Source organism: Carcharodon carcharias, chromosome 2, assembly GCF_017639515.1.
Source record: "Carcharodon carcharias isolate sCarCar2 chromosome 2, sCarCar2.pri, whole genome shotgun sequence".
NCBI lineage: Eukaryota > Metazoa > Chordata > Chondrichthyes > Lamniformes > Lamnidae > Carcharodon > Carcharodon carcharias.
In genome coordinates this window covers 226,060,280-226,076,487 of record NC_054468.1, presented here as the reverse complement: position 1 = coordinate 226,076,487, position 16,208 = coordinate 226,060,280, and the positions used below count along the sequence as shown (strand labels likewise).

General features: G+C 46.8%; 1 protein-coding gene across 3 annotated transcripts in view; it reads right to left on the bottom strand.

Annotated features, from left to right (window-relative positions):
* The window catches only part of arfgef3 (ARFGEF family member 3), a 265,336-nt gene extending 259,856 nt beyond the window's left edge, over positions 1–5,480 (bottom strand). For all 3 annotated transcript variants that reach the window (XM_041173954.1, XM_041173969.1, XM_041173960.1), the window contains exon 1: positions 4,555–5,480. In XM_041173954.1, coding sequence (XP_041029888.1) covers positions 4,555–4,642 — 88 coding nt within the window. In that variant the 5' untranslated portion in view covers positions 4,643–5,480. The remainder of the gene's footprint in view (positions 1–4,554) is intronic.
* Positions 5,481–16,208: the final 10,728 nt, after the last annotated feature.

Below are 16,208 nucleotides of genomic sequence, written 5' to 3'. Positions count from 1 at the left end.
ACTTCAACTTCATTGACTGCAAAGCGCTTTTGGGGCATCTTAAGGTCATGAAAGACGCTATATAAATGCAAGTCTTTCTTTCTAAGACAGTTACAGCAGTTGCCTGCAGCTCAGTATGCCCTGTCTCCAGTCGAGTACAGGGACAGATGGCACCAGCTCCCCCTGGGGCCAACCCTCCTGCCATCTCCTATCCGATCTCCGCTTCAGACACATACGTTTTTGACAAACGGAAGAAGGAAATTAGAGATGGAAAACTGTGCTACGCTTTCCCGGTGACAGTTAAACCTTCAAGCGATGTAAGGAGGTGTTTACATCTTGGTACTGATAAACACAATCATTTATTTTTTTAAAAACTTGATGGGGAATCTTCTGCTTTTAAAATTTGCTCTCATGTTATGGGTGCCACTGGCATTTCCTGCCCATTGCTAGTTGCCCTGGGAGGGTGGTAGCTACCTTTGCATTAAGCCGCTGCATCTCAGACAGACGCTGTCCCTTTTAATTGGCTGACAAGTTCCCTGCAATGTGGCGCTGCTTCATGAAATGGGTGAGAAACGTACAGATTATTCTTCCAGAGAAAGGGAACAGGAAACACTCAAAAGGCACTTGGAAACCAGGTTAAGTTATAGAATTGGTTACAGGACAGAAGGAGGCCATTTGGCACATCAACGTCTGTGCCAGCTCTCTATAGGAGCCACTCAGCTGGTACCATTGCCCCGCCTTTTCCCCAAAGCCCTGCAAATTTTATTCTCTTCACGTAATCATCTAATTCCCTTTTGAAAGCCACAATTGACCCTGCCTCCACCACACTCTCAGGCAGTGCATCCCATCTTGCTGCGTAAGAAAGGTTTTCACCATATCACCTTTAGCTCTTTTGTCAATGGCCTTAAATCAGTGTCCTCTGCCTCTCAACCCTTCCCCCCGCCTACTCCATGTAAACCCCTCGTGACTTTGAACACCTCTATCCAATCTCTTTTACATCTTCTCTTCTCTAAAGAGGAGAACCCTTGCTTCTCCAATCAATCTACATAATGACTGGGCCAGGAGGACTGTATCCAATAAGCCAAATGACATTTTCTCCTCCCTGGCTTTTCTTGTATGGTTCGAAGTTGATTAAGTGCATTACCCAGAGGCCTATAGAGATAGGACGTTTACATCAGTAGGTAGGGCTACATTCGGATCCCAGCATCTCCTGGCATGTGGGCACTGGGCTATGAGAACCCAGCTGCTCACCCTTCACAGGGTGTCAAGGTCACGTGAACCAAGGCCTGTGGGGTAATTTGCTTAAAAGGAAAGTCACATTAACTGTGGGTTATAATGACGGCAAGTTCCTGGGGCCATTAGATTCACTGCTACAACATTTAAATAGCACAATTACAAACCATCCAAGGTGCTTCACAGGGAATCTAAGACACTGCGGCACATTCTCCGGATAAGGGGCCAATCATTCAGGACTGCGATGAGGAGAAATTATGTCACTCAAAGGGTTGTGAATCTTTGGAATTCTCTGCCCCAGAGGGTTGCAGATGCTCCATCACTGAACACATTCAAAGCTGGGATAGACAGGTTTTTGGCCTCTCAGAGAATTAAGGGGAATGGGGAGTGGTTGAGAAAATGGAATTGAAGCCTAAGGTCAGCCATGATCGTGCTGAATAGCAGAGCAGGCTCGATGGGCTGGGTGGTCTGCTCCTGCTCCTATTTCATGTGTTCAGGAGAGTTATCAAACTACAATTTGATACTGAGCAAGAGAAAGAGACATTAGAAAAAAGTGACTAAGGAAGAGCATGGGAGAAGAGATGGGGGCCATGTTCCATTTTTCTGTGAAAGCCAATGAACTTACATACGATATATAAAACATGCTGTTCCTCCTTGGAATCTGAGTTACAGTGACTGAATAAATCAAATTTATATTGCCTGAGGTTACAGAATCTTTACTGGGATTCAGAATCCATGATCCTGTCTGTTCTTCTGGGGTGAAAACATGTTGTGGAGACTGGCGGGGTTTTATTAAAACAAAACCTCATGAGAGAATGGGGCAGGGGAACACCAGTGTAATAGAGTTTATGGTAGAGGCTCCCCTCTCGTTCTATTGCAATATACAAGCAGGTATTAAAACCACTTCGCAATAATACTATCATGTTGGCAACAATTTGTAAACTACTTGGTCTGGCTTATTAGAAAGATATATAATAATTGAGACGAGGCCCTCAGGAGGAGAGCTGTGTCAATGCCACGTTAAAACTGAAAGGTTGGCTCATTCAAATTAATGTTGTTATTGAAATCATTCTGCTCGAGAATTTTCACATCAGGGAACATGCTGCTCCAAATTAACCTCCATTATAGACTGGACACTGCGGCAACAACACAGGAGCTGTGACATACATTGTGACACAATCTTACTGATCACGTCTATTCACGTCTTACACGTGAGTTTTATCACTTTTTTTGCTTTCCTCCTCTCTTGACTCACTCTGCGATCAGGAGAGCCGGCCACATTGTGGTTCCTTGCCCAAGAGTCCATCCTTCGCATCTGAACTCTGACGATGGGTGCTGACAGGCAATTTGACCACAAGGGGCATCGCATTGCTATCCTGGCCTTGAAAGCCCCATGCCTGCACTTTCCAGAGCAGTGGGACTGAATGGCAACCGAGACTGGACATTCCTCTCTGTAGCCCAGACCTACCATGACCGATCATGGCACTGTAAGCGCTACCACCAGCCCCACTCCGCCTCCACCCCACCCCCAACGCACCTCAATACAGATTTCCGCATCCTTTAGGGAAGGAAATCTGCCGACCTCACCTGGTCTGGCCGACATCTGACTCCAGGCCCACAGCAAGATGGTTGACCCCTAAATGCCCTCCGAAATGGCCGTTCAGTTGTGCCAAGTCTGCTACAGAAAACTAACCACAGGGACTGCAGCCATTCAAGGCAGCAGCTCACCACCACCACCTCCTCAGGGGCAATTAGGGATGGGCAATAAATGCTGACCCAGCCAGTGGCACCCACACCCATGAAAGAATTTTTTAAAAGCACAGGTCTACCTGGGGCCCTTACTCACTATCTAGCTCAGCACCTTGCTATGCTTTGCATTTACCTATCTAACCATGTTGCACCACTACAACCACAGATAACTTCCGACCCAGCTCCCAGAATCAAGTGAAAGATTACGTTGATAAGGCTGTTAAAGAAAAAACAAAATGGGATTTATGGTTTCACAGAGGTGGAGAGTACAGAAGTAAAGGAGTTATGCTAAAGCTGTATAAAATAGGCCTCAGCTGGAGTATTGGGCCCAAGTCTGGGCACCACATTTTCAGAAAGATCATTCAGGGAGCGGAGGAGATTTACAGGATAGGTACCAGGACTTCAGTTATCTAGACAGACCAGAAAACTTAATTGTTCTCCTTACGGCAGAGAAGGTTAAGGGGAGATTTCACAGTGGTGTTCAAAATTATGGAGGATGCTGATCAGCCTCCAGTGTCAGGAAAGTTAGTTAGTGGAGGACACGGATTTAAGATAATTGGTCAAAGAAACTGGGAGGAGGGGCAGTGGTGGTGGTTGGGGCGGGGCAGGGGTGTTGATGGGAGATAAGGACAATTTTTTTTACACACAGCGAGTTTTAGAAACATACGAATTAGGAGTAGGAGTAAGCCATTCGGCCCATCGAGCCTGCTCCCCCATTCAATAAGATCGTGGCTGATCTGAATGTGGCCTCAACCCCACATTCCGCCTATCCCTGACAACCTTTGATTCCCTTGTCAGTCAAGAATCTATCTACCTCTGCCTTAAAAATATTCATTGACCCTGCCTCCACTGCTCTCTGGGGAAGATTCACGACACTCTAAGAGAGATAAAAATCTCCTCTTCTTTGTCTTAAATGGGGGACCCCTTATTTTTAAATGGTGTTCCCTAGTTCTAGTCTCTCCCACCCTCTCAGCATCCACCCTGCCAAGTCCCCTCAGCATCTTATACGGTTCAATCAGATCACCTCTCACTCTTCTAAACTCCAATAGATACAGGCCTAACCTGTCCCCATACCATAACTCCCACCCCCATCCCAGGTATCTGTCGAGTGAACCTTCTCCGAACTACTTCTAATGGATTTGTACCCCTTTCTTAAATAAGCAGGCTTGATCTGGGATGAAAAGCTGGTTTGGGAAGATCCAATAGTGACTTTCAAAATATACTTGAAAATTAATGTGGGGTGGGGGGGAGGAAATCTGGGTTTTTGAGAGAGTGGGACTAGCTGGATAGCTCTTTCAAAGAGCTGGCACGGGCAATGAGGGGCTGAATGGCCCCCTTCGGTGCTGGATGCCTCTGTGGATTAAAACCCAACCAGAACTAACACCAGACAACAGTCACATCCCCTCTGGGCCTCCTTCTTTACATTCAAAGTGTTTTAAAGCCCTCTGCAAATTCCAAACCTCCAGCTTGTTTTTTTTTCTCTCTCTCTATCTAAAGACACCTTGTGAACACACAAGAATACGCTTTAAGTCATAATAAATATGTCTGAGAGGTGGGGGGGGGGTGTGTGTAGAGAGAGAGATTGGTTCTTACCACATGCCAAGGTGCAGGCATCCCTTATCGCCTTGTACTTGTTCCCCGAAGCTTCCTTCGAAATCCTCTTCAAAATTTCATCCATCATGATGGCACCGAACTGGGAGTCTGGGCTCTGGGCTGAATGAAATGGGTGGATTTGATACGGGGCGATGTTACCTGCCGTTATCTGCAAGTCGTCGAGAGGAGGTGGTGGTGGTGGTGGTTGGGGGGGGGGCGGCTGGTATAAACAAGCAGAAGAAGATACCTCTCCCTGTTTAAGGATGGGGTGGGGAAATGATAAATAGAATGAGAAGAGGCGGGGTTTGCAGGCGGATTGAGGCGATGTCTGAGATCCAGTCCCTGCAGCGCTGTTACTGCGCTGATGCACTGTCCTCAAGCGCTGAGCCCCTCATCTCGCCCGGTCTCCTGTCCGGGTCGAAGCGCACCAGCAGCTCTCATTGCCAGATCCGGGTGGGGGGGGGGTAAGTTATACACAGCAGGCTGCAATCCCTGACATCCACTGGAAACCCTGGAACCGGAGCACATGAGACGCAAAAAAAAAATAAATAAAATATTAAGTGGTGGGTGGTTGGGGTTTGCAGAGAGAGAGGGAGAGTCAGAGCTGGAACGAGAGAGATAGGGAGAGAGAGCAGCAAAAAATACACACACACACACACACACACATCTGCAGCAGAAGAGATCAAGCGCAAGGAAAAAAAAATATCCGCAACAGATTCAGAGTTCGAACATCTGGAGCAGGGAGTCGAAGATAAAAACATCCGCAGCAGAGCCGGAGTTGGGATAATCTGGAGCACGGAGTCAAAGATCAAACAAGAGTCGGAGTTAGGGCTGATGAAGATCTGGTGCTCTGGTGAAGAGTCGTAGGGACTCGAAACGTTAACTCTTGTCTTCCTCTCCACAGATGCTGTCTGAACCTGGCTGAGGTTTTTCCCAGCAGTTTTTTGTTTCTGTTTCTGTTTCGGAGTTAGGACATCCGGAGCAGAGAGCCAGAACAGCAGAGCCAGAGCTGAAATCTCTGCAGCAGAGAGTCAAACAGCTGCAGCAGAGAGCACAAGAGCAAGGCCTCTGTGGACAATAAACTGGTATTTATTGCAGCAATAACTACTGAACACTTCATTTAAAAGAAAAAGTGTGGCTTTTCAAAGCAGAGGTTTATCCCTGTATTGTAATAGAATGTTAGAGCATAGCAGTAAGGCCATTCAGCCCATCAAGCCACTGCTGGCTCTTTGAAAGAGCTAACTAATTTGATCCAATCACTGGGCTCCTCCCATAACCCTGGACCTTCATCTGCTTGCACTATTTATCCACTTCTCTACTAAGAGGCGTAGTGTTGTTTCTGCCTCTCAGTGTGGTAAAGTGCGACAGTGACCACACCCCCACCCCCCCCCACTAACTTCCTATTTTCAAACTCTAACTTTGATTTAAATCTATCAACAAAATGTGGTTTACCTGCATGTCTTCCCCACGCCCAGATCTCAGAAGTGTCTTCCCTCCTCTGAGATACCTTTTCCTAATTCACTTACATCTTTCCCAAATAAATTATGTAACTTAAGGGGAAAATCTAGCCCCCTCCCCACCAAAGAGCTCATGCAAATCTTGCTTTTCCTCCACACTTATCAGTTCGGGAGAATGAATCACCTGATCTTAGAAGTGAAGTGCTAACGTATCCTGGTCCAAATCCCAGTGTGGGAATCTGTATTCAGTTTTGTTTTAAATGGAAATAAAAGTTGGCATCAATATAAGTGACGATAAAGCTGTTGGATTGTTCTTACAAGCCCAACATGGCTCACTAATGTTCCTTAGGGAAGGACACCCCTACCCGGTCTGGGTCCATATGTTACTCCAGTCCAACACCAATGTCTTAGCTCCTAACTACCCTCTGAAGGGTCTAGCAAGCCAGACAGTGTATCAAATGATTAGCAGCTCAATAGGAAGGCACACCAACACCTTCTCAAGATAAATAGGGATTGACAATATAAAAAACAACTTTGCAAGGAATTTGCACAAGCCAAGAATTTTTTTAATAACAGTGGGGGGGGGGGTGGGGTGGAAATCATTTGAAACCTCTTTTAAATAAGGAACACAAATGAGTTGGACATTAATATCACTGACAGCCATTTCTGATTTCAAATGTTACTGAAGGGGCAATGTCTTCAGTCTGAAAATATTTTATTCATTATTTACAAGTAGATGGTGCGTTGTCATAAGTTCTGTCATAGCCCACTGTCCTGTCCCTTCTGTCCAGTATCGCGGTGAAAATGACTCATTCCTCTTCCTCCCCAAACCACAAGAGCAAAAAATATTATTTGGATACTAGAAGAACCAGCACCTTTCACAGCCTCCGGAAGCCCCAAAGCACCTTACAGCCAATGACGTGCTCTTAAAGTATAGTAATGTAGGAAATGCAGCAGCCAATTTGTGCACAGCAAGATCCCACAAACAACCATGTGATCATGGCCAGATAATCTGGTTTAACAATTTAAGTGATAAATGTTGGTCAGGACATAGGATAACCCCCCACCCCCCCCCCCGCGCTTCTTGAGAAATAATGTCATGGGATCTTTTACATTTGCCTCAGAGGGCAGGCGGAGCCTCAGTTTAGCATCTAAAGATTTCTGATATTACCAGGGAAATGTTTAATAAATTTGCGTAAATGCCATTATTTAACGGACACCAAATAAAATCAACCGGTTACGCCTTTTGTGGAGTGAGACACAGAGTTAATGGCAGGAATTTTATGGCCTTGTTGCCATAAAATGCAGTAAGCTGTTCTAAACTCCACTGACTTTGGCCGGAATGTAAAACCTCGCTGGTGTAAAATTCCACCCAATGTTTCGAGTCAAAGATGACTCTTCATATTGGACTCAGAACGTTAACCCCATTTCTCTCTCCACAGATGCTGCCAGACCTGCTGAGTATTTGTAGCATTTGGTGTTTTTTTTTTCAGATTTCCAGCATCCGCGATATTTCGCTTATAATTTAGGTTATGCCTTTTCATGTGAATGCATGAAGTTTGTAGGTTAGTGGTATAGTGTTATCATCCAGTTCATCTAATGTTTAATATTATATTAGAACCATAGGACATTACAGCACAGTAAACAGGCCATTCAGCCCTTCTAGTCTGTGCCAAAATATTATTCCACTAGTCCCATTGACCTGCACCCTGTCCATAACCCTCCAGACCTCTCCCATCCATGTATCTATCCAATTTGGATAGATAGTGACTGCAGAATGAAACCCACATAAAATTTCTCACAGTGAGGTTTAAAGTTCGATTTTAAAAACACATGTAACGTTATGGACTCCATGTTGATTAAAGTTAATGTGATAATTACATGATCAGACTTTGCAGGCACTTGAGTGCTTCACTCATACATGTTGAAAATGTGGACCCCAGATTCATTTTACTGAGTGCGTCAAGGGGAATTCAATTGATCCCAAATTCCCCATTCCCTGTGGCGCTGTTACCTGGCTGTGGGCGGAATCCGGTTCCAGGGATCCCAATCTGGTTTTTGTTCTCACTTTGCAGATGCCGTCGATGCTTCCTGGTTTTTGCACCGTCATTCGTCCGTACGGAATCAGAGACGTCAGCCTTGCGAATGTGTGTGTGTGTGTGTGTGTGAGTGAGAGTTGGACAGACAGGTTTATGATTGGGAAACTGCACAGAACCTTAATTAACTTGCAAAATGCAGAGGATTATTTGTCTACGTGCATTAAACAGCGCCTTAGCATTGAAGGCCTTTCCTGGCAGAGATTTGCATTAAGCCCAAATAAATTTGCAAATTACACCGACCTGTTGGCAACAATTAATGCCAGAAAATTCTCATCGTTTAAAGAAGAAATAAGTTGCATTTATATCGAATCTTTCACGAACTCAGCACTTTACGTGAAGCGCTTGACAGCCAATGAAGTATTTTTGAATTGTAGTCACTGTTGTAGGACACTCGACAGCCAATTCGCTCACAGCAAGCTCCCACAAACAGCTATGTGATGATGACCTGTATGTCCGTTGGTTCAGGGATGAGCGTTGACCAGGATACCGGGGAGGACTCCCCTGCTCACCCCCAAAATAACGAATCATAGGATTGTTGCTGCACAGAAGAAGGCCATTTGGTCTATCATGTCTGTGCTGGCTCTCCAAAGAAGCAATTAACATACTGCCACTCTTCTGCCCTCTCCCCACATCCCTGCACTTTCCTCCTTTTCCAATATTTAGAAAATTTAGAAAATGTAGACAATCTTAAAGCACAGAAAGAGGCCATCCTGCCTATTGTATCTGCACCAGCCAAAAATCAAGCCAGCCCACCCAGCCTAATCCCATTTTTCAGGTCCATTGCCCTGGAGGCTATAGGACTTCAGGTGCATATCCAGACACCTTTTAAGTGAGCTGGGGGTTTCTGCCTGTACAACCTTTCAGGCTGTGATTTCCAGACCCCCACAACACCTCTGGGTGAAAAATCTTTCCTCATCTTCCCTCTAATCTTTCCATCAATCACTTAAAATCTGACCTCTCTGCTAAGGTAAATTGGCTCTTCCCATCCACTCTAACCAGGGCCCCTCACAATTTTGTACATCTCAATGAAATCTCCCCTCAGCCTCCTCTGTTCCAAGGAGAACAACCCCAGCCTATCCAATCTCTCCTCATAAGCTGCAATTTTCCAGTCCTGTAAACACCCTGGTAAATCTCCTCTGTACCCTCTGTACTGCGATTACAGCCTTTCTGTAATGAGGTGACCAGACTGCACACAGTACTCCAGTTGTGGCCTAACTAATGATTTATACAGCTCCAGCATAACCTCCCTGCTCTTATACTCTGTGCCTCAGCTAATGAACGAAAGGATTCCATACGCCTTCGGAACCACCTTAACGACCTGTCCTGTTACCTTCAGGGATCTGTGGACATTCACTCCAAGGTCTCTAACTTCCTCTATACCTCTGTTATGGGTAGGAAGGGGATTAATTTAACCAGCCCTGATTTCTCGTCTCACCACCCGTCCGTTCACAGAGAAGTGTTTTTGAATTTCCCCTTTATATGCAGTGGCGCATTTTCCCAGTTTCTCAGCTTCGGTGTGATCCAATTCTTTATTAATAACCCCACAGAAAACGCGAGAGATAGCATGAAGTAAAAGGGTTAATTTAGGGGTTAAACACACACTAATGCGAGAGGAGGGTCACCATGCAGCCTCCTTTCCAGTCATAAAATGAAAGTTGGATAGAGAGCAGGGCGCTAGCGCAACTGGAGAGTTCCAGCTCCTGGTGCTAGGTGCTTTGGGTTGGCATGAGAACAGGCAGGCAGGTGGCTCCCGAACTTGGGCCAGCCTTTCTGGGCCTGGATGACAGGAAGATGGCCTTCCAGCGGGTGCCTGTCATGCATCCATAACGGATTGGGTTACAGTGCTGTAGCCTGAAGGGGGGTTATGAATCATTTTAAACAGGGTGGTTAACCCTGTCCGGTCACCTTGCAATTCTGCATTATGGTGGGTGAGCATGGGAGGCAATCTGGTTGATGTCCCTCAGTGGGCCACTTGGGGGGTAAATGCTGTGTCTTTTACATAAGAACATAAGAACTAGGAGCAGGAGGAGGCAACTCAGCCCCTCGAGCCTGCCCCGCCATTCAATACGATCATGGCTGATCTCATTTCGGCCTCAACTCCAATTTCCTGCCCTCTCCCCATAACCTTTCAACCCGTTACTAATTAAAAATCTGTCTATCTCCTCCTTAAATTTATTCAGCATCCCAGCATCCACTGCACTCTGAGGTAGTGAATTCCACAGAATTACGACCCTTTGAGAAAAGTAATTCCTCCTCATCTCTGATTTAAATCTACCACCCCTTAGCCTAAAACTATGGCCTCTCTTTCTAGAATGCCCCACAAGGGGAAACATCCACTCCACATCTACTTTGTTTATCCCCTTTAGCATCTTATATACCTCAATTAGATCTCCTCTCATCCTTCTAAACTCTAGCGAGTATAGGCCTAAACTGCTCAATCTCTCCTCATAAGACAAGCCCCACGTCTCTGGAATCAATCTAGTGAATCTCCTCTGAAATGTCTCCAATACAACCACATCCTTCCTCAAGTAAGGAGACTAAAACTGTGCACAGTACTCCAGGTGTGGTCTCACCAATGCCTTGTACAGTTGCAACAACACTTTCCTATTTTATACTCTATTCCTTTAGTAATAAATGCCAAAATTCCATTTGCCTTCCTTATTGCCTGCTGTACCTGCATACTAGCTTTCAGCGATTCATGCACAAGGACACCCAGATCCCTCTGCACTGAAGCATTCTGAAGTTTCTCTCCATTTAAATAATGTTGCCTTTTTATTCTTCCGACCAAAATGGATAACCTCACACTTATCCATGTTAAACTCCACCTGCCAAATTTTGGCCCATTCACCTAACCTGTCCATATCCATTTGTAAATTTCTTATTTCTTCATTGCAACTTACTTTCCCACCTATTTTGGTGTCATCTGCAAATCTAGCTATAGTACCTTCTATCTCTGAATCCGAGTCATTAATATAGACACTACTGTCCTCTGGTGGATGGTGAACTCTTACTGTACCTCCTGGTGCCATTTCAACTAAGTGAGACATCACCCTCTTGCTTTCTGTACCAATTTGGGAACTTTGCTGGTCCACGTTTAAATTTGCCATAAAGCTACTGGCCAGGCCAATCAATGACTTCCTAGCTTGGGGTCTTTGGCTTTGGAGGGGGCAGCTCTCCTAACTTGTTCCCTGGAACAAATCTGCCCTCAAGAGGAGGTGCTGATCCAGCTACGCACCCTTGTGGCTTTTTGACTGAGGGGAGGGGCATTACACTCCCTAGCTGGTGATCAGTTTGGGATCTCCCTTTGTCCCTATTTAATATTGCAAAGAAGGTTTCTGCTGGCCTTCTTCAAGCAAACCCTTACCCTTTTCCTTTCTGGGTTTAAAAACCTGACTTCCTTCAGGCTCCGTAGCTGGTGGGGTATCTCCCTCACTATTTCTTTCCCTACTTTAGGACCTCCCCGGTCTCTATTTAATTCTGGGATACTTGGTGAATCTATTTTAGGTTCTCGGGCCCTTTCCTGGCCTTCTTTTCGTTTTCCTGGCCTGGCTTTGTCCTTGCTACCTTTGACCTCTGGCTCTGGGGTCTGTGTGGGTCCTATTTCATCTTTTGGTGCCTGGGGACCTACCCCCGCTTTCTGCCATTCTGCTGGTTTCCGCTGGTTGGCATTGGCCTCTTCGCTTTCACGGGCTAACATTTTGCTGCCAGCCAAATCGTTTCCCAGGAGGAAATCGATTCCTGCCACTGGTAGCTCAGGGACAATCCCCACTGTAACGGGGCCTGGAATAAGGTCACACTCCTGGTGGACCTTATGGAGGGGTGCAGACGCAGACCCTCCTCCCACTCCTCTAATCAGTGCTTTGACTTTCAAGGTGGACTTGGAGATGGGGGGGGGGAAGGGGGGGTGGTGCGGGGCGGTTTGGGTGTTTAGGTTTAAGTTTCCCTCCAACATTAAGGATTACGTGGCCCCTGTGTCCCCGAGCAGTACCACGGACTTGCTCACATTTTGGGATGGGTAGGGGGATATCGCTCCTGACAGGACAGATCTCCACAAGCTCTCTGGGAGTTTGTCTGGCTCCAACGCATGTCATGCCATGTCCTCTAAAGCGTAAGTTTCTGCAGCGAGAGTCTCTGCCTGCGCTGCTGCACGACCCACTGGGGCATCTTTGGGGGGACCACTCATGTGAAGTCCTACTAGGGCAATTAGCTTGCTGTGCAATCTCCAGCATTCCGGTGCAGAATGACCTATTTTGTCACAGTAAGAGCATGCCGGCCTCTGGGAGTTCTCCTATTTGGCTGGAGGAGGGGGATTCTCGCACCATCTTTCGTGTTTTCTGGGTTTGCGGGGAGGGGGGGTGCTTTCCCCCCTAGATCTCTCTGCTTATCTTTCCAATGCTCATGGGAATAGTTTGGAAAGGATCTACCTGAGTTTTCAGGCCTACGAGTGAGATCTGATGCCCAGTTTGGGTTCACCAGGGTCACTCAGCTTCTAAACTCATTACAGCCTTAGTTCCAACATGGACAAAAGGGCTGAACTCCCGGGCTGAGGTGAGAGTGATTGTCCTTGACATCAAGGCAGCATTTGACAGAGTGTGGTATTAAGGAGCCCTCGCAAAGCTGGAGTCAATGGGAATCAGGGGGAAAACCTTTTGCTGGTTGGAGTCATACCCAGCACAAAGGAAGACGGTTGTGGCTGTTGAAGGTCAGTCATCTCAGCTCCAGGACATCACAGCAGGAGTTCCTCAGGGTAGTGTCCTCCACCCAACCGTCTTCAGCTGCTTCATCAATGACCTTCCTTCCTTCATGAGGTCAGAAGTGGGGATGTTCGCTGATGATTGCACAACGTCCAGCACCATTCGTGACTCCTCAGATACTGAGCAGTCCATATCCAAATGCAGCAAGACCTGGACAATATCCAGGCTTGGGCTGACAAGTGGCAAGTAACATTCACGCCACACAAATGCCAGGCAATGAACATCTCCAACAAGAGAGAATATAAGTATCACCCCCTTGACGTTCAATGGCATTACTATTGCTTAATCCCCCATTATCAACATTCTGGGGGGTTATCATTGATCAGAAACTGAACTGGTCTAGTCATATAAATACTGTGGCTACTAGAGATGGTCAGAGGCTAAGAATCCTGCGGCAAGTAACTCACCTCCTGACTCTCCAAAGCCTGTCCACCATCTATAAGGCACAAGTCAGGAGTGTGATGGAAGACTCCCCACTTGCCTGGATAAGTGCAGCTCCAACAACACTCAAGAAGCTGGATATCATCCAGGACAAAGCAGCCTGCTTGACTGGCACCCCAGCCACAAACATTCACTCCCTCCACCACCAATGAACAGTGGCAGCAGCGTGTACCATCTACAAGATGCACTGCAGGATCTCACCAAAACTCCCTCGGCATCACCTTCCAAACCCAGGATGACTACCATCTTGAAGGACAAGGGAGCAGATAGAGGGGAACACCACCACCTGGAAGTTCCCTTCCAAATCACTCACCATCCTGACTTGGAAATATATCGCCATTCATTTACTGTCACTGAGTCAAAATCCCAGAACTCCCTCCCTAACAGCACTCCCTAAATGCAACAGTTCAAGGCAGCTCACCACCACCTTCTCAAGGGCAATTAGGGATGGGCAATAAATGCTGGCATGGCCAGTGAAGCCCACATCCCGTGAATGTATAAAAAGAAAAGACTAGGCTTCAGTTCTATTCTTCAATGTCTGGCTACCTATGGGGGAGAATGGGGGAATTCAGGACCAGAGGCATAATGTACAATAGGAACCAGACCATTCAGGAGTGAAATCAGGAAGCACTTCTTCACACAAAAGCCAAACTCAAAAGCCTGTAGATACTGAGGGTAAATTGAATCGTTCAAGACTGAGACTGATGCATTTTTGATATGTGTGGATCTAGTGAAAAGATGGTACAATGAAGTATTCGCAGACTTATGTCATACTGTAAAAAGGAAGAGAAAGACTTGCATTTATATAGCACCTTACATGATGTCCCAAAGCATTAAAAAGCCAATGAAGTTCTTTTGAAGTGCAGTCACTGTTGTAATATCAGAAAGCAAGATCCCACAAACAACAATGTGATAATGACCAGATAATCTGGTTTTGTGATGTTGATTTTGGAATAACACATTGGCCAGGACACCAGGGGGAACCCCCCCCCTGCTCTTCTTTGAAATAATGCGCTGCGATTTGTTGCATTGCATCCACCCATCTGAAAGGTGGCACCTCTGACAGTGCAGCACTCCCTCAGTCCCAGGATTGAAATCCCAGAGCTTCCTCCCTAACAGCACTGTGGGTGTAGCTACACCAAATAGAGAGCAGTGGTTCAAGAAGGCAGCTCGTCATCATCTATTCAATGTCAATAAAGGGATGGGCAGCAAAAACTGACCTTGCCAATGATGCCCATTTCCCAAATAAGAATAAAAAAGTAGGAGGTATTCGGAAATTAATTCCCTAGAAACCCAACCTTTTATGTCAAATCTTACCTCCTAAAAATCCAGTTCTTGTCCACATTTTCAGTTCCATGCCTTGACCCCTCTGGCATCCTGCTTGACGTGCAGCTCCCCCTTTGTATAAACCTCCCCATATATTTGCCAGCTGTTGGTGTTGAATATGTCTCCATGTGTATCCAGGATTTCCTGTTTTCATTTCAGAGTATGAGACAACATATAGACTTTCCCTTTTGATAAATGTGCTCTTGCAAATGGGAGAGACCAGTCATGTGCATGTAATACTGGGTCAAGTGTCCCCCCCAACGCCCCCCTGCAACTGCGAGTAGCACCCTGAGTAAACAGGGAAATCACTGACGCTGTCTGGAATTCTGTCTGGAAAGCTGCAAACATGGCTTCATAAGAACTGGATAAATCAGCAACAGGAGGTGAGCCGGCACTGAGCGGGGTGTTGGATGGACTGAACAGCCTCCTTTCATGTAGTTACGGTGCTGCATAATGAATCATTGACCCTAGAAATGCACAGCTCACCTTTCCCAGCGACTTGAAAGTTGCAGCTCTCACTTTCAATCACTCCAAGGCCTCGTTCTTCCTTCCCTGTGAGCTCACCTCCGGCCTGACATTCCTGAGCACGGATTCAAACATCGGCCTACTTTCCATTTCCAGCTGCTCCTGCAAATACACGTTCCGCGCCCCCCCCCTGCAACTCCCCCCCAACCCATCCACCCCTCCCAACCCCCCCCACAACTACCCCCCAACCCATCCACTCCTGCAAATACCCTCCAACCCATCCCCCCCCCCCCCCAACCCCCCGCAACTGCCCCCCAACCCATCCACCCCCCAACCCCCCCCCCCCTGCAAATCCCCCAAACACATCCACCCCCCCCCGACGCCCACCAACCACAACCATCCCTTGGAAACTTCCAACCTCAAGATTTTCACATTGCCACCTCCTGCCCTCTTCGACTCTGCTTTCACTTCCCCACCCACCCACCCCCCCCCACAAATCTCGCAACTCCCCTCCTTTCCCCCTCTACCCACTCAGCGTCCACTCTCCATCCTGTAAAGACCATGGCGAGGAGTTGGTTCTACAGTCCACTGGGAAGCCATAGTCAAGGCGTGAGAGTTGGAGAACTGATGGTATTGTAGTCTAAGCCTATGTCCAAGCTGGATTTCCAGGTGTCAGCTATGACTTAGTGGTAGCAAACTTGCCTGTGTGTCAGTAGGTCATGTGTTCAGGTCCAACTGCGGAATCCGAGCACAAAATCTGTTCATTGTTTTTTAATTGGGTGTTTAATTGTATCCCAGAAGCATATTCTCCCAAGCCAATTTACCCAGCATTGAGACACTAACCACTCAAAACCAGCTCTGCCTCAGCGGAAAAGCTTTAGGGACGTACCAAAGCATCCCTGAAGAGGTCAAACATCCCCAGCAACTCATAGGAATCCCTGGCTTCTGACAGACCAAAATGGAGAAGGTTCATTTGGGAAGGCACCAAACTCATCGAGAGACTCCACAGGAACGTGCAGAGATGAAGTCAAGGTGTCGGAGGGAGTGCACAAACCTCCAAACAATCCATCTACCCAACCTTTCAAGCATCACCTGCACCACATGTGGCAGAG